This window comes from Rana temporaria, chromosome 3 (genome assembly GCF_905171775.1).
Source record: "Rana temporaria chromosome 3, aRanTem1.1, whole genome shotgun sequence".
Classification (NCBI taxonomy): Eukaryota; Metazoa; Chordata; class Amphibia; order Anura; family Ranidae; genus Rana; species Rana temporaria.
In genome coordinates this window covers 19,198,285-19,225,571 of record NC_053491.1, presented here as the reverse complement: position 1 = coordinate 19,225,571, position 27,287 = coordinate 19,198,285, and the positions used below count along the sequence as shown (strand labels likewise).

General features: G+C 45.0%; 1 protein-coding gene across 9 annotated transcripts in view; it reads left to right on the top strand.

Moving 5' to 3' along the window:
* Positions 1-27,287, top strand: part of MEF2A (myocyte enhancer factor 2A) — a 243,760-nt gene that overhangs the window by 192,667 nt on the left and 23,806 nt on the right. For all 9 annotated transcript variants that reach the window (XM_040342336.1, XM_040342342.1, XM_040342337.1 and 6 more), the window contains 2 exons: positions 7,206-7,416; positions 11,364-11,423. In XM_040342336.1, coding sequence (XP_040198270.1) covers positions 7,206-7,416; positions 11,364-11,423 — 271 coding nt within the window. The remainder of the gene's footprint in view (positions 1-7,205; positions 7,417-11,363; positions 11,424-27,287) is intronic.

The following is a 27,287-nucleotide window of genomic DNA, read 5'->3' as shown; positions in this document are numbered from 1 at the left end:
CATTTTGGACATTCAGTTGAGGGGATTTCTAAGCCCCGGACTTTTTTTACACGGATATACCAGGGCTCAGAACAAGAGATTTCCACGGTCCAGTTCAGTGGGACTGGGGGGGGGGGGTGAGGAGGGGGTCCTGTGTAAGTTCATCTTACAGATTTTTCTGTAAAGGTGAACTTGCGCTTTGTTTATGCAAAGCTTCAATATTTGCAGTGTTGACCCTTCTTTTTCAAGACCTCTGCAATTCGCCCTGACAAGCTGTTGTAAATCAACTTCTGGGCCACATCCTGACTGATGTCCGCCCCCTATTCTTGCATAATCAATGCTTGGAGATTGTCAGAATTTGTGGGGGTTTTATTTGTTCACCTGTCTCGAGGATTAACCACAAGTTCTCATTGGGATTAAGGTCTGGGGAGTTTCCTGGCCATGGACCCAAAATGTTGAGGTTTTGTTCCCCAAGCCACTTATTTATCACTTTTACCGTATGGCAAGGTGCTCCATCATGCTGGGAAAGGCATCGTTCCTCACCAAACTGTTCTTGGAAGGTTGGGAGAAGTTGCTCTTGGGGGGGATGTTTTTGTACCATTCTTTATTCATGGCTGTGTTCTTAGGCAAAATTTTGAGTGAGCCTCCCACTCCCTTGGCTGAGCAGTGACCCCCACACATGAATGGTCTCAGGAGGCTTTACTCTTGGCATGACACAATGCTCACCTTTTTCTTCTCCAGACAAGGTTTTTTCCGAATGCACCAAACAATCGGAAAGGGGATTCATCAGAGTAAATGACTTTACCCCAGTCCTCAGCAGTCCAATCCTTGGACCTTTTGCACAATATTATTCTGTCCCTGAAGTGGCTTCTTTGCTGCCCTTCTTGACACCAGGCCATGTTCCAAAAGTCTTCTCCTCCCTGTGCGTGCCAATGTACTCACACCTGCCTGCTGCCATTCCTGAGCAAACTCTGCACTGGTGGTGCTCCGATCCCGCAGCTGAATCAACTTTAGGAGACGGTAATGCCGCTTGCTGGACTTTTTTGGGCGCCCTGACGCCTTCTTCACAAATGCAGTGGAAATGTTTTTTATGGGATTAAGTTAATTTCCATGGCAAAGATGGACTTTGTAATTAATTGCAGTTCATCTGATCACCTTTGTACATTCACATCAGTCCCTGCCATCGAGGAGTTTCAATCGAAGGTCCCCATCTCACATACATCTACATAGTAAGGCCAAATAGTCTATTAGCATGTCTTCAGAGTGTGGAAGGAAATGGGAATACATGGAAGAAACCCACACAAACACAGGGAGAACATGCAAACTGTATGCAGATAGTGTCCTGTGCTAACCAATAAAGTGGTTGTAAACCCTTGCATATACCCAGTGAAGTGACTGGCATCAGGTGATGCACAGAAATTAAATAATTCCTCCTCCTTAAGTTTTAGTCTTCCCTTCTCTACATCTGTTCAAAGTCCTGAATTTTTAAAGCATGTCTGAGAGTTCAGAAAAAAGGGCGCTGAGAGCTGAAAGTGACTGTAAGGTCTAGTTTCTTGTTTTTTTTTTAATAACAAACATGTTATACTTGCCTTCTCTGTTGCAGTTGGTTTTGCAGTTTGGTTTTTCTTCCAAGGTCCCTCTTTGCTGCTCCTGGCCCCACCCTCCTGCAGAGTGCCCTTACCTCCTGCCCCCACAGCAAGCAGCTTTCTATGGTGGCACCTGAGCCGTGTCACAGCTCCGTGTGTCCATTCAGACACAAAGCCCCGACCCGGCCCCACCCCATCTCTCCCCTGATTGTCTGACTTTGACAGCTGCAGGAGCCAATGGTACTGCTGCTGTGTCTTGGCCAATCAGGAAGAGAGTCCCGAATGACTAAGACACTCGTGGACATCGCTGGAGTAATTAGGGGGTGCTGGGGGGCGCTGCTACACGCAGAAGGTTTTATATCTTAATGCATAGAATGCATTAAGATGACAAAACCTTCTGCCTGTACAACTCCTTGAAGTTGCACGCTGCAGGGCTCAGTGAGGCGAGAGAACTGATTGGAGGGAAGAGACACGCCCCCCTTCACTCAGCACACAAGAACAGAGCTGAGGCTGTCAATCTGATGGCGGTTCCTCCCCTTTCATCTTTTTGCTCTTGGTGTCAGGAAAACTTGTAAGAATTGATTCATGCTGATAGAAAAGGACCAAAGCAGCAGAACGAAATGACACTTGGTGCTCTGGATTGAAACAAGTACACACTATAGAGGGATGTGCGTTGTTAATATTTCATGTCTGAGGTTTACAACCACTATAAGCCACAGTGCTGCCCTAAGGCCCCTTTCACACGGGGCGGATCAGTAATGATCTGCCCCGTGAACCTCCGCTTGCTCAGCGGGGATCGCTCCGTTGATCCCCGCTGAGCCGGCGGATGACAGGACGGTCCCCGCACACTGTGCAGGGACCGCCGTGTCTTTTTTCTCCGCTCTCCCCTATGGGGGGATCGGATGAACACAGACCGTCTGTCCGTGTTCATCCGATCCGCCAGACTGATGGAAAAGTAGTTTTTTTCCTCCGTCACACTTTGGCGGATCGGGTCGGATGTCAGCGGGCATGTCACCACTGACATCGGCGGCTCCAAAGAGGAGCACAGAGCGCCCGTTCAGGTCCGCCAAAAAAAACTGGCAGGCGGATCTGAACGGGGGCCGCCCATGTAAAAGAGCCCTAACAATGGCTTGGTGTTTAGTGTGATCATGAAAAACCGAGATAAAACCAAGAAATATAATGCTGCATATTCAAGAATTTTGTTTTTAATGCACATTATCTAAAGATGTAAAGTATGGTACTTTTTTAGAATTTCTACCTGAATTTGGAGAATTGTACTGAAGCATGGCGGTGTGTTGTGCTGTACCCAGGTTTAGCTGTGCCCCACGCTGTTCTTTAATCTACAAAGCCGTGTACGATTTAGGCCTTTATAAGATCACAGTGGTGGGAAACTGATGTCTCTCTGAACTGCGTTAGTTGAAAGGAATGTCACAGAAGTGATAAAAGCAGAAGTTAGGTGGTGGACGATGTATGTTGGTCTTATCTTTTCCTGTAAAGATTGCTCTAATCATCATTGCATGCATTACATAGATCACTTCTGTGACACTTGCCATGAAAATCTGTGCAAACCGTCTTCTTTTTTTTTTTTGCGCATTTAATTACAACAGCAAGGCACTTTTCACACAGGAAACCAGGGGGAGGTAAAAGCAGATGATGGTTTTGCATTTTTATTGCCTCCTGACCACCCACCTATAAGCGGACCTGGTTCCCCTCCAAGCTGCACCCGCTTAATGCTAAATGCATCGTTTGACAGACAGTACCACCTGTCAAACTCTCCCATGTAGGGCTCATTTCACACCTATCCAGTTTTTTGATAGTTTCTGCAGTCCATTTTTTTCTGTGCGTTTTGTGCAATTTTACTGCGATTTGCATTTTTATGTTTTTGTTTTTTTTGGCCAATTTTTTTTTTGGCCGGATTAAAAAGCACAAATCACAGCAAAATTGCGGTAAGATCACACTACATTCTTTTCTGCAGCTTCTCCATTGAAGTCTATTGAACCAGAAAAAGCACCATTGTGCATTTAAAATAGTCCCTGACCCTTTCCAAAAAGGTAATGTCAGAAAAAAGCATAGATGTAAATGTGTACCATAGGAAACCATGTTAACCACTTCCCGTCCGTTATATAGCAGAATGGCGGACAGAAAGTTGTTGTATTATCCTGATTGGGCATCCTATGACGTCCAGCAGGATAGGCTGCTAGCACGGCGATCAGTGGTGTGTCAGTCTGACACACAGCATCTCCGGTCCCTGTAAAGAGCCTGTGACATAGACTCTTTACTAGGGGTGCAACGGATCGTCACCGATCCGTGATCCGAACGGGTCACCCCGTTCGGATCGGCACACTAGGCGATCCGCGGAGCGCTCCGGAGCCTCGACCGTAGGAAAGTCCCCGGCTTCGGCCTAGCTCCGGAGCGGCGGCCATCTTGCTCCACCCCAACCAATCATAGATCGGCTGATTGGTTGGATGGAATGTCCGGTCTCTGCACCTGATTGGCCCGCGTGATGAGCTGCCCGGATTGGCTGGCTTACTTGGCGGCGCTCTGGGAATCATCTCTGCTGACATGTGTCTTCATTCCGGTGCCTTGGCTTCCAATGTAAAATACACTGTGACGCACACTCCATGCAATCTGCCTGCACACTGATTAAACTTCTCCTGCAAACAGGACAGGTGGATAGGAAGGATGGCACAGGTCAGTGATGTAGCCCAGGAGGGTACCAGCAGTTATAGAGCTTGAAATGAAGCCATAAAAGGTTTTGGGCAATTTTTTTTAAAAAAAATTAAGTTTACAAATTTGCAAAAAAATAAAAAAAAACTGTATATTTATATAAAATCTCACATACGTATATACTGTTTACATGTTAAATTTTAAAAGCCGCAGCAAACCTTACATGTTTGCTAATGTGACCGAACACCTCTGATTTTCAAACATGTAAGGTTTGCTGCGGCTTTTAAAATTTGACATGTGAACTACATTTTGTGTTGAAAATAACTGAATCTAAAACTCTGTTGGGTGTAACAAGATTAGTCTTTTTTTTTCTTTTTTGCTGATCCGAAAAATGATCCGATCCGTGACTCCTGATCCGAGGATCGATCCGATCCGTGAGTTTTTCGATCCGTTGCACCCCTACTCTTTACCATGTCATCAGCTGATCACATGGTAACCAGGAAGTGCCATGTATCAGCTTTTCCTCTATTCGTGCTGACAAGCCGAAAGTAGAGAAGAGCCGATCAGCTGCTCTCCTGACAGGGGACCGACCTCACAAATGCGCTTCTGCAGGAACGGTCAAACATTCCCATAGACACACTCCTAAACCTTGTGGACGGCCTTCCTAGAAGAGTTGAAGCTGTTATAGCTGCAAAGGGTGGGCCAACTTAATAATGAGCCCTACAGACTAATGGCTAGATTCAGAGACGTTTACGCCGGCGTATCAGTAGATACGCCGTCGTAACTCTGAATCTACGCTGTTGTAAATTTAAGCGTATTCTGGAAACCAGATACGCTTAAATTAGGCTAAGATACGAGCGGCGTAAGTCTCCTATGCCGTCGTATCTTAGGGTGCATATTTACGCTGGCCGCTAGGTGGCGCTTCCGTTGATTTCGGCGTAGAATATGCAAATGAGCTAGATACGCCGATTCAGAAACAAACGTGCGCCTGGCGCATTTTTTTACGTTGTTTACGTAAGGCTTTTTCCGGCGTAAAGTTAGTCGAACAAAAAGCTGGCCTAGCCAATGTTGGGTATTGACGTCGTTCCCACGTCGAATTTTGAAATTTTTACGTCGTTTGCGTAAGTCGTCCGTGAATGGGGCTGGACGTAATTTACGTTCGCGTCTAAATCAATACGTCCTTGCGGCGTACTTTGGAGCAATGCACACTGGGATATGTCCACGGACGGCGCATGCGCCGTTCATTAAAAACGTCAATCACGTCAGGTCACAAATCATTTACATAAAACACGCCCCCCTGTTCCTCATTTGAATTAGGCGCGCTTAGGCCGGCCCATTTACGCTACGCCGCCGTGACTCAGGAGGCAAGTGCTTTGTGAATGCAGCACTTGCCTCTCTGACTTACGGCGGCGTAGCATAAATACGATACGCCGGGTCAAAATTAGGCCGCCCTACCTGAATCCAGCTATAAGACTGCGATGCCATTAAAGTTTGTGTAAAGGCAGGTGTCCCAATACTTTTGGTGATATAGTGTATATGCTAATAAGAAATACATTTTGTTGCATTCTTTTACAGCACACTTCAAGGGTATTATCTGAAGATGGAAAAGTTTTTTGCGTTTGTTTTATTGCCTTATTTTATATGGACAGTTGTAGTTTTCCTTCTTTTTTTTTTTTCTTTCTCCATCTCTCTGAATGTTTAAATATACTGGATTCATTTTATTTCCTAGTGCTAAGTCTAATATTCATTTATCTTGTCTGTAGAAGAATGGACAGCATTAAAGGTGTCTGTACTGTTGCCGATTACCTCTTTGGGAAACCTTTGATGGAACTTGTCACTCCCAGTTTTTAGGTTAAAACAAGAGGTGCACCGAAATTATATATATATATATATATATATATATATATATATATATATATATATATATATATATATAATTATAATTTGTTTTATAAATATTTGTATTTTACTTTTTATATATTTTTAATGAATTTAAATAATATCAATTTGTCGGCTATTATCGGCACCTTTGATGCCGCATACACACCATCACTTTATGTGATATAAAAAAAACGACATTTTCTGTGAAGTAAAAAACGACGTTTTTGAAACTTCAATTTTCAAAGACGAAGTTGCCTACACACCATCGTTTTCTCACAATGCTCTAGCAAAGCCAGGTTACGTTCACCACTTTTTTCCATTGAAGCTCGCTTCACAACTAGCTTCTGGGCATGCGCGGGTGTAAAAACGTTGTTTTAAACGTCGTTTTTTGCTACACACGGTCAATTTCTGTGAAGTAAAAAACGACGTTTTGAAAAACGACACATAAAATTGAAGCATGCTTCAATTTTTTTTGGTCGTTTTTCACAAGACATAAAACGACGTTTTCCCCCACACACGGTCATTTAAAGTGACGTTTTTAAAAACGTTGTTTTTTTTCATCACATAAAGTGATAATGTGTGCGCGGCATTAGAAGCGGTGTTAAAAATCCTGCTTGATGCATATTTGACGCATATTTGGCCAGGTAAAAAAAAAAAAAGCACCAAAAATACACGTCTCCATTGAAATGCATTGAAAACGCAGCAAGAAAACAACCAAAAATATTGTGTTTTTGATGCATTTTTTGAGTTGTGTGACCTATAAAAGACACACCATAAGTAGAGTAGTAATGTGGCAAAATCGCGTGCGTTTTTCAGTGCCATTTTTTTTCCGGCACAATACTGAAACCCCATTTTTCAGCCAATATTTTTCGGCGGCTGAAATTTTGGTGCATCACTAGTTAAAACCTGTTCAATATTGCTATAAGTTGTCGAAATGGGCAAAAACTAGTAAGCTGCAAAGCACTGGAGCCTACTTTTAATAGATGCATATGTATTGAGCTTTGATGGCAGGTCCCCTTGCATTGCATTCTTTCCTCTCTATTTTACATATGTTGCATACCGTCTGTAATTGAGCTTTTTTGTTCCTTCTAGCCTGGACTACAGCAGCCGAACTTCTCCATGTCTGTGACCATCCCAGTGTCCAACCCATTGTCCTACAGTTCACCGGGGAACACGCTTGTCACTTCACTGGCTAGCAGCACCTCATTAACAGACACAGGGATGCTGTCTCCTCAGACATCGCTACACCGAAATGTGGTGTCTCCTGGGGTGTCACAGAGACCCTCAAGCACTGGAAATGCAGGTAAAAAGCCACCATTCCTTTTTTATTTTCAGTGTTTTAAAGTTAATGTGCAATTATAACCTGTCCTACGGCAGTTTACCGAGGAATAGTGCCCCATCATTGGTCTTGGCAGGAGGAATGGTGCCCCATTATTGGTCTTGGCAGGATAAATAGTGTCCCATCATTGGTCTTTGCAGGAGGAATAGTGCCCCGTCATTGGTCTTGGCAGGAGGAATAGTGCCCCGCCGTTGGTCTTGGCAGGAGGAATAGTGCCCCGCCGTTGGTCTTGGCAGGAGGAATGGTGCCCCGCCGTTGGTCTTGGCAGGAGGAATGGTGCCCCGTCATTGGTCTTGGCAGGAGGAAAAGTGCCCCGTCATTGGTCTTGGCAGGAGAAATGGTGCCCCGTCATTGGTCTTGGCAGGAGGAATGGTGCCCCGTCATTGGTCTTGGCAGGAGGAATGGTGCCCCGTCATTGGTCTTGGCAGGAGGAATGGTGCCCCGTCATTGGTCTTGGCAGGAGGAATGGTGCCCCGTCATTGGTCTTGGCAGGAGGAATGGTGCCCCGTCATTGGTCTTGGCAGGAGGAATGGTGCCCCGTCATTGGTCTTGGCAGGAGGAATGGTGCCCCGTCATTGGTCTTGGCAGGAGGAATGGTGCCCCGTCATTGGTCTTGGCAGGAGGAATGGTGCCCCGTCATTGGTCTTGGCAGGAGGAATAGTGCGCCTTCAGTGGTCTTGGCAGGAGGAATGGTGCCCCGTCATTGGTCTTGGCAGGAGGAATGGTGCCCCGTCATTGGTCTTGGCAGGAGGAATGGTGCCCCGTCATTGGTCTTGGCAGGAGGAATGGTGCCCCGTCATTGGTCTTGGCAGGAGGAATGGTGCCCCGTCATTGGTCTTGGCAGGAGGAATGGTGCCCCGTCATTGGTCTTGGCAGGAGGAATGGTGCCCCATCATTGGTCTTGGCAGGAGAAATGGTGCCCCATCATTGGTCTTGGCAGGAGGAATGGTGCCCCGTCATTGGTTTTAGCAGGAGGAATAGTGCCCCTTCAATGGTGTCAGTGGGAGGAATGGGGCCTCATCATTGGTGTCAGTTGGAGGAATAGTTTCCAAGGGCCGTATAGAGGCAAGCAAAGGGCCGCATCTGGCTCTCAGGCCGCAATTTGGAGACCACTGTCCTACGTTATAGAGCAGACATGAGCAAAAATCAAGGCAGACTGCTACTCTTAACAAACCAGTCTATAGGAATATACCTTTCTATTGGGAAAATCAAAATCTTTGTATTGAGCAAAATATATTTGTTTGTGTATGTAATATGACTGTCCGTTATCTCTGGACCATTTCAAACCTCCAAACTTGTATCTGTAACCACTGAGCCAGTGTTGCCTACCAGTTCATCTTTTTTTCCTGAACATTTCCCCTCCATTGTACCTCCTACCACAAAAAAAAATCCTATTTTAAGACGAATTGATTTTCATTTTTACATTTTTTTTTTATTATTTTTTTTTTTAATCTAGCTCTATATGATTTATATTAAGTTCTGAGCAACAGTTTAGACATTTGCATATGGATTATGAAGAAAATTAAATGTGTGACTTGAATCGTAAATTTGCAGAATGTTATATGATTTGTTAAAACTCCAATGGAACTATATTAATATAGGTCAGTGTAGTTTTTATCATTCTTTAGCCCTGGTTCACACTGCAGCGATTTGGCATCCTAAAATGTACCATAATGGGTTTTAATACTGTAGGAGTGAGGGACTCGGGGAGCGTGAAATGTCTGCGGGTTAGGGGCGCAAATTACTTGCCTTGCCTTGGGTGCTGACAACCCACCCTACGAAAATTAATTTACTGTTGGGGGTTGAGCTGCACGATTCTGGGAAACTGAGAATCACAATTTTTTTATTTATTTTTTTGCTTGGAATAAAGATCTCGATTCTTGCGGCGTAACATTCTCTTTCACATTTATACAAATAAAAAACCAACACGTGGCAGAAAAAATGTTTAGTCTTTAAAGGGGTTGTAAAGGTAATTTTTTATTTTTTTCCTAAATATCTTCCTTTCCCTTAGTGCAGTCCTCCTTCACTTACCTCATCCTTCCATTTTGCTTTTAAATGTCCTTATTTCATCTGAGAAATCCTCACTTCCTGTTCTTCTGTCCGTAACTCCACACAGTAATGCAAGGCTTTCTCCCTGGTGTCGTGCTCGCTCCCTCCCTCATTTGGACTACGGGAGAGTCAGGACGCCCACTAACACACAGCTCCTTTCTCTATCTGCAACGTAGAGCGTCCTGACTCTCCTGTAGTCCAAGGGAGGGGGTGAGCACGACACTCCTCACCAGGGAGAAAGCCTCGCATTACTGTGTGGAGTTACAGACAGAAGAACAGGAAGTGAGGATTTCTCAGAAGAAATAAGGACATTTAAAGCAGAGTTCAACCCAAAAGGGGAAATTCCGCTTAATCCACTCCTTGCCCCCTTACATGCCACATTTTTTGGGGGGGGAGGGGGGGTGGGGGCTTCAGGAGAAGTGGGACTTCCTGTCCCACTTCCTCCTTCCACCCAGGGACCGCCTAGGCGATGCGTCATATCGCCTACAGCGGCCCCTCCCTGTAGGCGATCGTCTGGGACACGTAACAGGTCCCAGGCGATCGCCTGACCAATCAGTGTGCAGCGACACTTGCGCAAGTGCAGTGAGTGCCCAGTTGTGAAGACTAAAGCTGTCATGGCCGGGTGCCCACACTTAGAATGAAGACGCTGGTTGGAGAGGGGGCGGAGAGGAGCGGAGCTATGGCCGATGCGTCGCTGGACCCATGAGCAGGTGAGTGCATGTTTATTAAAAGCCAGCAGCTACACTTTTTGTAGCTGCTGACTTTTAATAAACATTAAAAAAGCCTGGAACTCCCCCTTTAAAAGCAAAATGGAAGGATGAGGTAAGGAAGCTCTTTATGAGAAAAAAATTGTACCTTTACAACCCCTTTAAGTGGTTAAACTTCCCTCGTTTACAGACAGAAGTTAATTTATTTTGATCTAAAGAACAAAACGTTACAATGTTTATAGTTAGCTCAGCGGCTGAGTAATGTTGTGAAACTTTTCTTTTTTTTTTTATACCGCTGTCGGCTTGAGCTGAAAACTCTGCGTAGAATCGGAAAAATGCTTTAAGATCGCGAGGGGGAAAGAATTGCGATCTCTATTCTTAACAATTAATTGTGCAGCCCTAGTTAGGGGTTCCCCCCCCAACTTGGAAATTTTTATCAAGGGGTCACAGCAATAGAAAGGTTGAGAATCACTGGTTTAGATGCTCATCCAAGCTAGGCATATATAAATGTATACAATTGCTCTTTACAGGATTGCATGGCTCTTTGTTTCGGCTTTGCCTTTCTATAGTCTTTAAAGCGGGAGTTCACCCAAAAAACTTTTTTTTTAACATTAGATTGAGGCTCATTTGTCAAGGGGAATTGGGTGTTTTTTTTACAATCGAAGCAGTACTTACCGTTTTAGGGATACATCTTCTCCGATGCTTCCGGGTATGGTCTTCGGGACTGGGCGTTCCTACTTGATTGACAGGCTTCCGACATTCGCATACATCGCGTCACGATTTTCCGAAAGCAGCCGAAGCCGGTGCGCAGGCGCCGTATAGAGCCGCACCGACGTTCGGCTTCTTTCGGCTACCCGTGACGCGATGTATGCGACCATCGGAAGCCTGTCGGAAGACTGTCAATCAAATAGGAATGCCCAGTCCCGAAGACCATACCCGGAAGCGGCGGGGAAGATTGCTCTCTAAAACGGTAAGTACTGCTTAGATTTTAAAAAAAAATACCCGATTCCCCTAGACAAAATGAGCCTCAATCTAATGTTAAAAAATGTTGAACTCCCGCTTTAATGCAACAGTGATCGGGAAAAAATGCAGTCCGCTGATTGAATTCTCTGTCATGAGTCTTGTTCATCAACAAATGTTCTACTCTCTTGACAGGTGTAATGTTATGTTCATCGGACATCTCTGTGCCAAATGGAGCTGGTGCCAGTCCAGTAGGTAAGTGGGGTGACCGGTTCCATTTTCTGGATATGAAGAAAATGATTTAAATGTCAGTTTCTGCCTGTGCTTTACAAGAAATCTATAGCAAAATATAGCTGTAATAAAAAATATTACAAAGTATTGGTTATTGCAAACCTTGTGCGGAATACAAACTTTAAAAGGATTTTCAAGGAAACTAAATAGTCTAATTTTTCTTTGGGTGCCTATCTAGTTCTATCAGGGGACTGTCACCTCCCACACTTCTTTTGTAGGAAGCAGCAGGACTTCCTTCCTGCTACTGTTTGCAGCACTTGACAAACTGAAATCTAACTGTGAAAATACATAATCAACACAATTGTATAATTACTATAGAAAAGCACCACTTCCAAAACCGTTTGGCAGTAATGTGAACCCAAATGAACTACTTCAATACCGGACACTTTTACCCCCTTCCTGCCCAGGCCAATTTTCAGCTTTTAGCGCTGTCACACTTTGAATGACAATTGCATGGTCATGCTACACCGTACCCAAATAATTTTTTTTTTAAATTTTTTTTCACACCAATAGAGCTTTCTTTCAGTGGTATTTAACCGCTTGCCGCCCATCAAATGATGGCTGGGCAATGCAGCTCTCATTCTGGCCTGGCATCATATGAATTCCTGGGCTTCTCAGCCCTCTAGGAGGCGCGCTCGCCCGCCGCGTCACTCTGGAACCAATGCGCATGCCCGACGGCCTCGATGTCTTCTGGGCACCTGCGATTGCCCAGTAACAGAGCAGGACAGTGGATCTGTGTGTGTGTAAACACACAGATCCATGTCCTGTCAGGGGAGAGGAAACCGAAGGTGTGTTCCCAGTACAGAGGAACACCGATCGGTCTCCTCCCCTTGTGAGTCCCCTCCCCCTGCATTTAGAATCACTCCCTAGGGAACACATTTAACCCCTTCCTCGCCCCCTAGTGTTAACCCCTTCCCTGCCAGTCACATTTATACAGTAATCAGTGCATTTTTATAGCACTGATCGCTATATAAATGTGAATGGTCCCAAAATAGTTTAAAAGTGTCCAATATGTGCGCCGCAATATTGCAGTCACGATAAAAATCGCCGATCGCTGCCATTACTAGTAAATAAAAAAAATGCCATAACTCTATCCCCTATTTTGTAGACACTATGGACCAGATTCACGTAGGGCAGCGGCGGCGTAACGTATCGTAGATACGTTACACCGCCGCAATTTTTCATCCCAAGTGCCTGATTCACCAAGCACTTGCGATGAAAACCTATGCCGGCGGCCTCCGGCGCAAGGCGGGCCAATTTAAATGGGCGTGTGCCATTTAAATTAGGCGCGCTCCCGCGCCGGACCTACCGCGCATGCTCCATTTCTGAACTCCCGCCGTGCTTTGCGCGAAGTGACGTCATTTTTTCGAACGGCGACGCGCAATTCCGTATTCCCGGACGGCTTACGCAAACGACGTTATTTTTAAAATTTCGACGCGGGAACGAGGCCATACTTTATACAGCAATACGATTGCTGTGTAAAGTTAAAGCACCAAAAAAAACGACTAACTTTGCGACGGGAAACTAGACTAGCGGCGACGTAGCGAACGCGAAAAACCGTTGGGAATCACCGTAACTCCTAATTTGCATACCCGGCGCTGGTTTACGACGCGAACTCCCCCCAGCGGCGGCCGCGGTATTGCATCTTAAGATCCGACAGTGTAAAACAATTACACCTGTCGGATCTTCTGGCTATCTATGCGTAACTGATTCTATGAATCAGCCGCATAGATAGAAACAGAGATACGACTGCGTATCAGGAGATACGCCGTCGTATCTGCTCTGTGAATCTGGCCCTATAACTTTTGTGCAAACCAATCAATATACGCTTATTGCGTTTTTGTTTTTTTTCCAAAAATATGTATAATATATATCGGCCCAAACTTAGGAAAAAAAATATATAATATAGTGGGAGAAATACCTGTATTACACAAATATCTGCTCCCTCCTCCCCCCTGAAAGGTGCCAAATGCGACACCTGAGGGGAGGATTCCAAAAAGCGGAAGTTCCATTTTTGGGTGAGCTCCACTTTAAAATAACACAGTGCTGTATCGCAAAAAATGGCCTGGTCATTGGGGGGGGGGGGGGGGGGGGTTGGGTAAGTCTTCTAGAGGTCAAGTGGTTAATCAATCCAGGATTGGTAGATTTGGGTAAATTTGAAAACTTTGCCAATGTTGCTTCATTTGTGTTTTTTTTTTTTCCCTTGGATCATGACTTGTATCTATTTAAATTCTTGGCTGCAATTGCCCTTTAACCTTTCCTAATGCGTTGATGGAACAATTACACAGGACATGACATCAGTGTGATGGTTTTGCAGCATATTCAGTTAATATCAGAATACTATGACCTCTTTTAGATGTTGGTTCTGCCAGTTGAAGGACGTGGTTTAATGGTGTAAAAAAGAAGAAAAAGAAATGAACCCAGCTTAAGGGTTAATATTTTGTCTGCATTCAGGTTGAGCATATGGATTTGGCAGGTCACAACTGATGCAGAGCAGAAGTTCATAATGTGGCTTCCCAAAATCTTTTTAATCTTCTTCATTGCCTATGGTATTTATCTACATTGTTTGCACATGTTTATTCATATGCAGTGTATTAGCCAGCTGCCCGAACTGTCAGAAATTCATTGTGAATGTTGCTTTGAGGAAGCCTGTGTTCTCTTTTCAGGAATCGCATTGTGATTCATTCACAGCAGGAAACAGACTTGGTTCTTGTACATGTTGCATTCTTCTAGCTTGGACTCTTCCTCACGGGACTAGAGATGATTATGCAATGAATAAAAGTTCCCATTTTCAGATTTTTAAGCAAAATTAATTATCAGTTGTTGGGAGAACCAGTGGCGGCCCATCCATTAGGGGTGTCCGAGCATCGCCGCCACCCCCATGCTCTATCCACGGCCGCTAATATGACAGAACACCGCCACCCTCTATTCATGAGTCCGGCCCCTTCCAGGATGCCGGGTGCATGAATTACAGCGTTGGGGGTGTTTTTTTTAAGCACCTGATTAGAGCTAGAGGCTCAAAGGCTTCACAATAGAGTGGGCTCCTGGCGCAGGAGTGGGCTCCGGTGAAGCCCAGGAGAAGCTCTGCCCACCATAGATGGGGTAAGTGCACCATTATCACCTGACCGACTGGGGGGAGGGGGGTGTTACTTTTTGCTGCCCCCCCCCCCCCTCCATATTGGCTCTTTTATTTACTACAATGATAGCTGTGATCTTCCGGGTTCTGCTCAGGTTCCATTGAGAAGGCAGGCCCACTGCACACTGACTACAGAGGATGACTCGCTCCGCACTGCCTTGTATTTTTTTTTTTTTTTATGAATACAGGATGTTCTCTGATTGGAATAGGTAGGGAGACGGGGCAGTGACATGGGGGGGTCCTCTGTGATCAGTATGCAGACGGAAAGCCTCTTCTACAGGACCTGGTTACAGGGATGGACTGGCCATTGGGCCGGCTTCAGTGACAGCGGACCGCCGCCCCCCTCCGCTCCTCTGTCTCTCCCTCCCTGCAGCGCTCACCTCCTCTCCCTCCCCGCAGCGCTCACCTAGGGGGGAACAGAGAATCAGGGGGAGGACCAGGGGAGCAGGGGGTACAACAGAGGAGCATGGGGGAGGAAACAGACAGCTGACTTAACAGCTATGGCCTGGGAGTTTCTCACTTCTGCCTAAACTTGTCACACCAAACTGATTCTTTGCCCGGGGTGAAATAATGTCTAGCTTCCCCACTGGTACTGCATATCAAAGTACCAGTACCAACCGTTCTACTCTAATCAAGCAGAAAGGCTAGTGGCTAGTGAAGTGGGAGAGGGGGCTTGGGTGGCCGGGGGGGTGCTGGAGTTGTCTGGCTGCCATAGGAGAGACATGTCAAGGTGGACCAGTCTGGATGAAGTCCAGGGCCAAATTTTTCTCCCAGTCCAGCCCTCCTGCCTGGTTATCATTGTAGTAGCACCGACCTGCTGGGCTGGGTTGTTACCACTTAGTGGTAGTGCAGAAGTTTGCCTGGCATCTTACATCTATACCAATTTGCTAACGAGAGAGCCTATCATCATCATCATAGGTGGCCAAAAAGAAAGGGTGGGCAAGATTAAACACTGCCAGTAAGTGTCAAGTTGACCAATCCGAGATCGGCTTGTATCGGATGAATGAAAGGAAGCACATGCACTGTATGGAATCGCACCGCCAAGTTTGACAGGGACAGGAGTATGGCACGTGACACAGACCCTGTGCTTCCATGTCATAGAAATGCTTTTTGTTGATTGAAGCTCTGGTAAGGCTTTCATGAAAGGAGGGGTGTATAAAAGGATGAGCATAGTTGCTGCTTTTGATGAGTGCCGATGACAGGTCCAGTGGTTGTATTTACCCCTCTGCGGAGATGTGGGAGGCAAAGGGCAGGTGGCACCAGCACACGTAGCACTTCTCATTGACTGTTAGTACTGCCCCTTGTGCTGATGTGCTGATAATGGCCACAGGATTCTCGGGTACTGTGGCTGCTATGGGGGGTAGGGAGTTCCAGAGGATGGAAGAGGCTCTGGAGAAGTCCTGGAGATGAGCATGGAAGAAGAGGAACGAGAGCTAGAGAGAAGACAGTCTTGGGAGGAACAAAGAGAAAGATTTGGGGCCAGATTCTCGTACATCCGCGTATCTTTGCGCAGGTGTAACGTATCTGATTTACGCTCCGCCTCCGCAACTTAGACGGGCAAGTGCTGTATTCTCAAAGCACTTGCTCTGTAAGTTGCGGAGGCGTAGTGTAAATCGGCCGGCGTAAGCCCGCCTAATTCAAATGTGGGACAGGGGGGCGTGTTTTATGTCAATGTTCTGTGACCCGACGTGTTTGACATTTTTCAGGAACGGCGCATTCGCCATCCGTGGAAATCTCCCAGTGTGCATTGCTCCTAATACGCCGCAAGGACGTATTGGTTTTGACGTGAACGTAAATTACGTCCAGCCCCATTCACGGACGAGTTACGCAAACGACGTAAAATTTTTACATTTCGGCGTGGGAACGACGGCCATACTTAACATTGGTACGCCGCACTTACGCCACCATATAGCAGGGGTAACCTTATGCCGGGAAAAGCCTAACGTAAACGGCGTAACTGTACTGCGTCGGCTGAGCGTACGTTCGTGAATTCGCGTATCTAGCTGATTTACATATTTTGACGCGTAAATCGGCGTACACGCCCCTAGCGGCCAGCGTAAATATGCAGTTACGATCCGACGGCGTAAGAGACTTACGCCTGTCGGATCTAAGGGAAATCTATGCGTAACTGTTTCTAAGAATCAGGCGCATAGATACAACGGCACGACTTAGAGATACGACGGCGTATCTGGAGATACGCCGTCGTATCTCTTTTGAGAATCTGGCCCTTTGTTGGTATTTTGAGACTAGGTTAGTGATGTAGCTGGGGGCCGAGTTATGTATGGCTTTGTAAGTTGTTGGTATTTTGAATTTAATTTGTTGGGTGAGGTGAGTGGAGGACACTGAAGGTTGGCAAGGTGGATGAGTCTAGCTACAGCATTCATGATGGACTGAAGGGGGGGATAGCCTATTGGAAGGTAATCCAATGAGGAGGGAGTTGCAGTAGTCAAGGTGAGAGATAACCAGGGAATGAATTAGAAGCTTTGTGATGTCGTTGGCTAGAAAGGGGCATATTTTGGAGATGTTGCGGAGGTTGGAGTGGCAGGCTTTGGACAGTGATTGGATGTGGGGCCGAAAGAAGAGTTCAGAGACCACCCTGCCATGCGGGGATGGGTTGATAGTTGTGCCAACAATCTTGACAGAGAAGTCAGGGGAAGGGGTATTCAAATATTTCTAATTGTTGGAGGCATTCAGCCCAATAACCCCTCCCCCACAAAAAAGGATCTTGCTTTTCTCAATCTGCTTTGGCGTCATGGTATTTGGCTAATTTAGATGAAGGTTGCCTCAGCTGAATTCTTTAACGCAAACTGCAAATCTTGTAAATTTTTAATATCATTTTTACAAATGACCAAGCGCATTGTTCTCCAGACTGCACAGTAGAGCGACTTAAAAGAAAATCCCAGGCACAGCACAAATACTGCAAAATCCATCATCACCAAAATATTACTTAGCAAGCAAAACCGGAGCACAAGATGGTACAGTGTACTCTTCAAGAGTGGAGACTAGCATTTATTACATCTGCTTGAAGGTCTTGTCATTAGAAGAATAATTCAATTACTACGAGGTGAACACGGGTTGAGTCAACGCCCAGATGTGTCCCATTACTGGCAGATGCTGGTCTGATGCAGTGTGCGCTAGAGGAAACTGTAGAAGGTTCACTTTAATTGAAAGACACATCTTAAGTGTGTGGGTGATGGCTGGAAAAGCCTCAACAGTCCAGGTGCAGGGGCTGTGCATTGTCTCTCGAATATGCCCTTCATCCCGTTGTGTTGACTTTCACCCTTGTCCATTAAAGGGTCACTAAAGGAAAAATTTTTTTTAGCTGAAATGACTGTTTACAGGGCATAGAGACATAATAGTTAACTGATTCCTTTTAAAAATGATTAAAAATAGATAAAAAAACAATCATATAATGTGCCTACAGTGTAGTTTCGTTTTTGCTGTTGTTTGCTGGTTCTCTGATGTACAGAGAGCCACTAGAGGGCAGTCAGCCAATAGAGAGCAGTGATACTTTGTCTAAAACTCCTCAGCACCAATCCAGTTTCGTTTTACACACAGTAATCACACCTCCTTGATTAGTGACCACCGTGAGAAATCTCCCAGTACTGTGGTTATCAGGAAACAGGCAACCAGGAAGTGTCCAGAACAGAGAGGATTTACAGCAACATCAAAGCAAAAACGAACAATGAGCACATGAAACCAGGACTGCAGCAAGGTAAAGGAAGCCATTTAGCTAAAAAAAAAAATTCCTTTAGTGACCCTTTAACCGAGAAGATGTTGTAATGGTTCTCCACTGCTAAAAGTGCTTCTAACCATAGAGGTCCCATTTTCACGTTCAGTAATTTTTTTATTTAACCACTTGCTTACTTGGCACATATACCCTCTTCCTGCCCGGGCGAAAATTTCAGCTTGCGGCACTGCGTCGCTCTAACTGACAATTGCGCAGTCGTGCGACGTGGCTCCCATACAAAATTGACTTTTTTTTCCCCCACAAATAGAGCTTTCTTTTGGTGGTATTTGATCACCTTTGCAGTTTTTATTTTTTGCGCTATAAACAAAGGGCGTCAATTTTGATAAACACTATTTTTTACTTTTTGCTATAATAAATATCCCAATTTGTTTTTAAAAAAAACTATTTTTTTTCTCAGTTTAGGCCGATACGTATTCTTCTACATATTTTTGGTAAAAAAAAAAAAAAAAATCGCAAGTGTATAGTGCAGGAATATGCAATTAGCGGACCTCCAGCTGTTGCAAAACTACAAGTCCCATCATGCCTCTGCCTCTGGGTGTCATGCTTGTGGCTGTCAGTCTTGCTATGCCTCATGGGAGTTGTAGTTCTGCAACAGCTGGAGGTCCACTAATTGCATATCCCCGGTGTAGTGATTGGTTTGCGCAAAAATAGGGCACAAAATTATGAATTTTTCTTTTATTATTTTTTTTTTTTACTAGTAATGGCAGCGATCTGCGATTTTTATTGGGACTGCGACATTACGGCGGACACTTTTGACACATTTTTGGGACCATTCACATTTATACAGCGATCAGTGCTATAAATATGCACTGATCGCTGTATAAATGTGACTGGCAGGAAAGGGGTTAACACTAGGGTGCGAGGAAGGGGTTAAATGTGTTCCCTACTAGTGATTCTAACTGGGGGGGAAGGGGACTGACTGGGGGAGGTGACCGATCTGTGTCCCTATGTACAAGGGACACAGCATCGGTCTCCTCTCTCCCTGACAGGACGTGGATCTGTGAGTTTACACACACAGATCCACGTCCTTGTCTGTGAAGTGGCAGATCGCGGGTACCTGGCGGACATCGCGGCCGCTAGGCAAGGCGCATCGGCACCGCTCGTGTGGCGGCGCTCGTGTGCCCCCCAGTGGCAGGAGGAGCCAAGGACGTCAATAGACGTTTTCCCGGCATTTGAGAGCCACCTTGTGGCCGTCTTTTGCCTATGGCCGGGCTCCAAGTGGTTAAAAAATGTTCACGATTAGAAGGAGTTGGCTTTTGATGGTTGTCGCTGTTAATAATTTTACATAAAAAGAGAGAGCATTTGTAAAGTATCACATGATCAAATATACTTGGAACAGGTTTATGCTAATGATCAGTAATTTGGAGAAAATGTACAGTCCACAATATTCTCTCTGATGTTTAAAGGAGAAGTACCGGCAAAGCTCGTTTGGTTGTACTTCTCCTGTGATACAGTTCATTATGCACTCCTATGACCGGTTTTCCGCAGACAGTGGGTTGAAGCTCGCTGTCGGCTGACGTCATGGAGCCGGTCCAGGCTCAGGCAAGATCGTGACCATATGGTCGGGATCCGCCCACATGCCTGGACCTGCAACCTGGCTCAGCTAGGGTGACAACATTTCCAAACTACCATTCAGGGACACCCCCCTTCCCAAAAATCAGCTAGTGTTGTAACGAATCACAGCACAGTGATTGGACACGAGAGGCAGGATTTATGATTTCTCCAATCACAAGCAGGGGGCGGGGATTGTGCTTCTCCAGGCATTCACGGCAAGAGCAAGTACTGTCAGTGAGTAAAGGGGTGATGTGGTGGCCTTTTTTGGAAGCATCAGATTGGCCCTGGGGGTGGCTGTGTCAGTTTCATTCCGGGACACTGTATTGTCCTGGAATGAAGGTGCCCGGGACAGACCTACAAAATGCGTGACTGTTCCGGGCAATCCGGGACACGTGGTCACCCTAGGCTCAGCCATTCTTTAGGTAAGAAAACTTTCATTCCGTGTACAGCCCCCCCCCCCCCACATTTATACTTCCCTAAACCCAGTGTTGCCAGTGTTGTTGAGCTTCTAATATATTTTTCCGAACTGGTCTAATCTTCTTGTTTAACATTTTAATATAATACAGGTGCATTATCCACTTACATTAGGGAGGTAAGGCACATGTTCATCCACACTGGCATGGCGTCCGTCCCTGCGCAACAGCGTTCGCACAGCTATCTTTGCCTGGAGGAAGGGGTATCCTGGCCGGCAGGATCTCTGTGGAAACACCCGTTTCTTTGACACTGTCAAAGATCATATAGAATGTGAAAAACATATGTGCATATGTTGCAAAGATTGAAAATGCTCCTATATGTTTTATACATTTTATTGGTTGTGGTCAGACATGCAGTGCTACAGGAGCCATAAGGTTTGGTTCTTGGGTGGGGGAGCAACCCAACGGCAAGCAATACATTCTTGTAATGAGACTCCCATGTTGTAGGGATTATTGCAAAAGACCCATTTCTGTGTCGCTGTCAAAGATCATATAGAATGTGAAACGCATATGTGCATATGTTGCAAGGATTATAAATGCTCCTATATGTTTTATACATTTTATTGGTGAGCAGTTTTCAATATACACTGCCCTCTCTCACTAGTATTCTCCTTTGGAAGATGACCACAATGAATATTTAATGATTAGAACATTTGCTCTATCCTCCACAGTAAAGTAATAAGAGCATTATTATTGGCAGTCTTCCTGCAAACCTGGTTTTGAGTTGGAAATATGACCCATATTGATTTTTTTATTCTGAAAAGCAAGCCCTATAGATTCCTTGTTTCTGGGATACACAATAAAACCTGTTCCAATCCGATATAAAGTTGCTAAAATAGTAGTATATCTCAACTCCCAAGTCACTACAACACAGCTCAGTATTAAGCCTCATACACACGATCGGACTTCCATCTGTCTTTTCTGTGGATTTTGGCCCGAAGGGCGTTGGCCGTGAACTTGTTCTGCATACACACGGCAGAACATTTTCAGCCAACATTCACCAAACTACATGGTTTTTCAGCTATTTACCGCCACCCTTTGGGCAACTTCTGCTATTCTTGTCTGATGTTTAGCATTGGTTCCGAGCATGTGTGTTTTGTACTTTGGATTTAAGTCCGATGGACTTTTGTGCACACAGTCGGATGATCCGACGTAACACATTTGTTCTCGGAAAGTTTGCGAGCATGCACAGCGAACATTTGTCCGTGGAAATTCCGACAACAATTGTCCGATGGAGCATACAGACGGTCGGATTGTCCGATTAAAACACGTCCATCGGAAAGTCTGATCGTGTGTATGGGCCTTTACAGGCGGTCCCTGGGTTACAAACAAGATGGGGTCTGTAGGTTTGTTAAGTTGAATCTAAGTTGCAACAGGTACATTTTTCAAGTGTAGCTCCAGCCAAAGAATCAATTATTAAGCTTTTTGGATAGCATAGTGTTAACACCCATGTAAAGTTTGTTTTGCCCGTTCCCCTGTTCAGAAGATTTCACTTAAATTTCTGTCCCAATGACAGTTGGATTTTGAACATTTTTTTTTTGTGGAAACCAGCCTTGGTGATAAAGTTTCAGTGGAGGTACCTTTTTCCCATAATAGCTCTTACAGGAGTGAATTTCCCTTCCTAGGAGTAGATTTACTCTCACTTCCTGTTGTCTCCCTCGTTTGCAAGTGGGAGCCGTCCGTTTGCAAGTGGGAGCCGTCCGTTTGCAAGTGGGAGCCGTCCGTTTGCAAGTGGGAGCCGTTTGCAAGTAGGGGACCACCTGTATTGAGAGTTATCATTTTGGACACCAGATTTTTAGGTGTACAAGGTGTGGAGCACTACAATCTTTAGAACTAACATTTCATTTAGATTTAGTTGAAGAGTTTGGTTATCTTTTGGGGTTCAATTTTCAGGGTTGAGCTCTCAAGCATCCAAAAATACCCCACATTATTTTAATTACCTAAAAATAACGTACAGCCACACATTTTATTTGGGAACAGCTTGAGTCAATAGTGAAGAAAAGCCGAAACAACGCACACCAACAAAGCCCAAGTGTCAGGCTGATCAGAGCAGGTTTATCCAGGCCGCTCATTGGTGCATTTCACCACACCCACGTGACTAAGCTTTGTTGAATTGGGAGTGGACCACATGAAGCCAGGCTGGAAGACACTTTTATCGGTCTGAAAGTTGGGCTTAGTTGGTGTGCACCATTTTTTATTTTCTTCCCATAGATTGTGGGCATAGAGTCGGGACCGGCTGTCTTCACGCCTGCACCAATTTTTGCGAGCCACCATAGCCTTGGATGGGAACCTGAAGCAACATCAAAAGATTTCTATGGTCAATAGTGAATTGGTAATACAGATTAAAGTTACAAAGTTTGGTTGAACTATCGAAAAAAAAATAAACTGGAAAACTTCCATATGTAGAACCCTATACCCACAATTGATCCAGAGGAAAGCAAAAAAAAAAAACGCCATTAACGCGTGATCCCAGCAGGGGAAAAAAATACCTTCCTGATTCACTAGGAGACAATCCAATATATCCTGGGGCAACTACCCCTGGTGGTGTTTTGTGCATTTAGGAAAAGCATCCAGCACTTTTTTTTTTTTTTTTTTAAATCTACTGAACTGGCCTGGTGGTTATCGAGGAAATCTATTCCACATTTTCACAGCTCTTATTGTGAAGAAGCTTATAGTGAGTAGAGCATAGTAGTAGTAGAGAATGCCTGTATCTTGTCCTTTGCAATGACCTGAAAGTGAACAACTCTACACAGAGTGCTCTATTGGACCACCTATGTATTTATACCCCCTTAATCTTATCTTCTCAAGAGAGAATACATTCAGTTCAGCTCATCTCTCCTCATAGCGGAGAATATCCGTACCCCTTATTAGTTTGTTTGTCCTTCTCTCCACTTTCTCCAGTCCTCTGAAAACCTTTTTTGAGAACTGGTGCCCAAAACTAAACTACGTATTCCAGATGAGGTCTTTCTAATGATTTGTGTATGGGGATTATGTGTATCCCTCTTTGGAGTCTATACCTCATTTATACAAGAAAATATTTTGTTTCCTTTTGAAACCGCAGCTCAGCAATGTATGCTATTAGGACTATGATCTACCAGAACATCCAGATCTTTCTTGACCATTGACTCCCTGAAGTAATTGATGCATTAAACATTAAACAACTAATATTCCAAAGGTGGTTATGGATTCCCTCTATTTATTGCATATATGTATTACCATATTTATTGGGGTATAGCGCGCTCCCGCGTATAGCGCGCACCCCCAAAGAAGCAGCGGATTCCTGTGGAAAAAAGTTTTTTGTACTTGCAGTTTTGGTGTCTTGTGCGGCGTCCATCGGCGGCCTCGTCGGGTCCGGTGTCCGTCTGCGGCTTCAGGTGTCCTCTTCGTCGGGTCCGGCGTCCTTCTGCGGCGTCCTCCCTGCTCGTTTCCCGCGCCGAGTTTGAATACTGCGCCGACATATACAGAGCGCAGTACACTCGTGTATTGTCGGGCAGGCTCAGCAACTCTCGCGCTGACGTCCTGTACGTCCAGGACGTGAGCGCGGAAGGAGCCGAGACTGCCCGACTGTACTGCGCTCGGTATATGTCGGCGCAGTATTCAAACTCGGCGCGGGTATCGGTGTATACCGCGCACCCACGATTTTGCCCTGATTTTTAGGGCAAAAAAGTGCGCGGTATATGCCGATAAATTCGGTAACTTGTCTATTCCCATAGTTGGCTAGTCTATAGGAACTCTGATAAGCGCCAATGATATAAGGTTATCTGTGAAAGTAAACACACCCACTCATTAACACCCCCACTTGCCTCCTGTCCAATAAGATATTGCCAAGAGGTAGTCTTTCTCAATAGAATATATTACTGTCCGTCTTGCCGTATTGGCCTCTAGGGGTAGTATTGTTCATGTATCATCTCTAGGTTCTTGTTGATCTTTTGATCTTTGTCATCAATCATCCTGGCAGCCATTGCTCTCTTTGAAGCTTGCTTGCAAAGTGGTAATCCATGATTCCCATCCTCTTGACCCAGCCGGATCAGAGCCAGGCTTTGTAATGCAGAGTTAGAGGCGTAATTGGTTACATTCCAACTTGGGGGCCATCTGCCTGCATCAACCAGGAAGTGAAATTTCAGATACCTGGTTGAAACAACCAGAAAGAAAACTCCAGAGTTCCTATTTCAAACACATCTTGTGTTATGAAGTAAAACATGTTGCCTTCCAACACTGCCCCATCTAGTCTCCTTCCAGAATGAAGACTTCATGCTAGTCAAAATTGAAAACAATGCTGTACAGTGCATGTATAACCAGCCTGTTTAGTCCTCCTTGCACTTTTTAGAAGTAATTTTGAGATCTGGGAACCCCTTTTACTTTTTTTATTGTAATGTTTGTCACCTGCTGTAAGTTTCTAGTTTACTCGCATTTAGATTACATGATTAATCAAAGTAAGTACACAGTAAGTGGGTTCTTACAGCCACCAATCAAATTCAGACCTGCAAGAAATTTTGAACTGATTGGTGACGCACTGAGAAGAGAGAGGAAGATGCATAGTACAGGCTTTAGGAAGCTTACTCATTCCCACATGTAGCTTGCTGTAACAGATTGAAGAGAGCTTAGATTAATGAAAACTGAGTGGGTTTTAGCACAATCCAATTACACAGACAGTTGAAGGATAACAATACTTTTAACTAAGTTGGGGGCCAACTGGCCCTCTCGCCTCTCCCATGTCTCTGCAGACTTAATAGTAGGCCCCCATGGCGAAAAGGCAGTACACTGCGACAGTACTGGCAGAACACTACATTCTACCAGCTCAGTGATGAGGACTAAAGTATTACTGCAGCCAGTAGAAAAGGTTTCTGGTTCATCTGAGGTCACTAGTAGACAGGGCTGGAAAGGGCAGGATTGGGTTGTTGAGGCAGCAGAGGCAGCTGCCCTAGGCACAGTGTTGTCAGATTAGGAGGGGGGAAGGGAACCCGGCCGCATGCTACCTGCCACACATATTCATCCAGGCCTCCATCAGCATTGGACCTGCACAGGATTTGTCCGCAGTCAACTCGTGACTGATATCTATTGTAGTTCATGGCAGAAGTAAGTAGTGAAAGTCTTCCTCTGCTGGCTTTTGTGTTTACAAATTACAGCGGCGATTGGTTAGCTGTCCAATCATGTGTGGGTTGCATGTTAAAGTCTGGATGGGATCAGGATGAGAACAGTGCTGCATATTTCCTATTCCATAACGCCTCATAAAGTTTGCCATGCTACATGTTCTCTGTTCAGCAATGCATACTTCCATTAAACATGCTATTCTTTCCTTAGTCCGCACCGCCTTATTCAGTATGCTGTATTTTAGGGAGCATGCCGTATATAGTGTTGTACGTTCTCTATTTCGCACCTCCTCCTTCTGTAAACCGTTGCCTATTCCGCAATGCCTCATTCCACATAATAATCTGTACATTCCATTTTCCACACCACCTCCTTCAGTATGCCATGCTATACCTTCCCTATTCTGCACTTCTTAGTCTGTATGGCAGACTATGTGCTCCCTATTCTGCCCAGCCCCATTCTTTAAGCCATTTTGTACATTTTATATTCCACCCAGCCCCATTTATGTAAACTTGGTAAATTCCCTTTTTGCTCAGAACCTTAACCTTCCTGGCGGTAATCCCGAGTCTGGCTCGGGGTGGAAATCCAGTACCATTAGCGGTATCCCCGAACTAGACTCGAGATTGCATCGCAGTATCTAGGCGGAGTTGACTTACCTTGTCTCTATGTGATCGAGCTGTCTCCTCGCACGATTCACACAGTGCCAGTGTGCCGCCGAGCTCCGTTCCCTGCGACGTTACGACGCACGGGGGCGGAGATCGGCACCAAATTCAAAAAAAATAAAACCACAGTACACATACAGTATACTGTAATCTTACAGATTACAGTACTGTATAAAATAAATACACACCGCTTTTGTCCCTAGTGGTCTGCCCAGTGTCCTGCATGCACTTTTATATAATACTGTTCTTTCTGCCTGGAAACTAGAGATTGTCCATAGCAACCAAAAAGTGTCCCTGTATGTCAAAGGTGGTTTTAGAGCAGCTAGAAAACAGCGATAATAAATCAGAATCGCTTGCAGAATTGAGCGATAGTGATTTCTGTGGAAATTCATCATCAAACACTAAAAGTAATGATTTTTATTATATCATTATTTGTTATAATTTTTTATAGTTATTTATTATATTATAATTTATGATTTTGTGTTTCAAACTTTATCATACCCAGGATGTCTCCTAGCCTCTTGTTTGGACAGATTTAAGTGAGTTATTCCTAAGAATTATAGGCCTACAATATAAAACGCCAAATTTCCATGCAAAACAATTGTACCGCTTTCAGCACCAAAAATCTGAAAGAATCATACCGCCAGGGAGGTTAAAGTGATATTAAAGGTTCGTGTTTTTTTGGTTTTTTTTAATGACAAACATGTCATACTTGCTTCCACTGTGCAGTTTGTTTTGCCCAGAGTGGCCCCGATCGTCCTCTTCTGGGGTCCCACGGTGGCTCTCGCGGCTCCTCCCCGCATTAGATAACCCCCCTCTGGGAAGCTCTCTCCCGAGGGGGTTACCTTGCGGGCGCACTCCTGTGTCATACACTTGGCATCCATAGCAGCCTAGTGTATGACTCGGTCCCGGCGGCCGAGTCATTGAATTTGATTGAAGGCAGCGGGAGCCAATGGCTGCACTGCTATCAATCTATCCAATGAAGAGCCGAGAATCCGTGGAAAGAGCGATGCGGGATCGCACACACGGAAATTCGGTGCTCGGGTAAGAAAAACCGATGCGCAAATACCGTGTGACCTAAAAAAAATTACAATACCCACTATTTTATTCTATATGGTCTCTGCTAAAAAATATATATATTTGGGGATTAAAAGTAATTTTCTA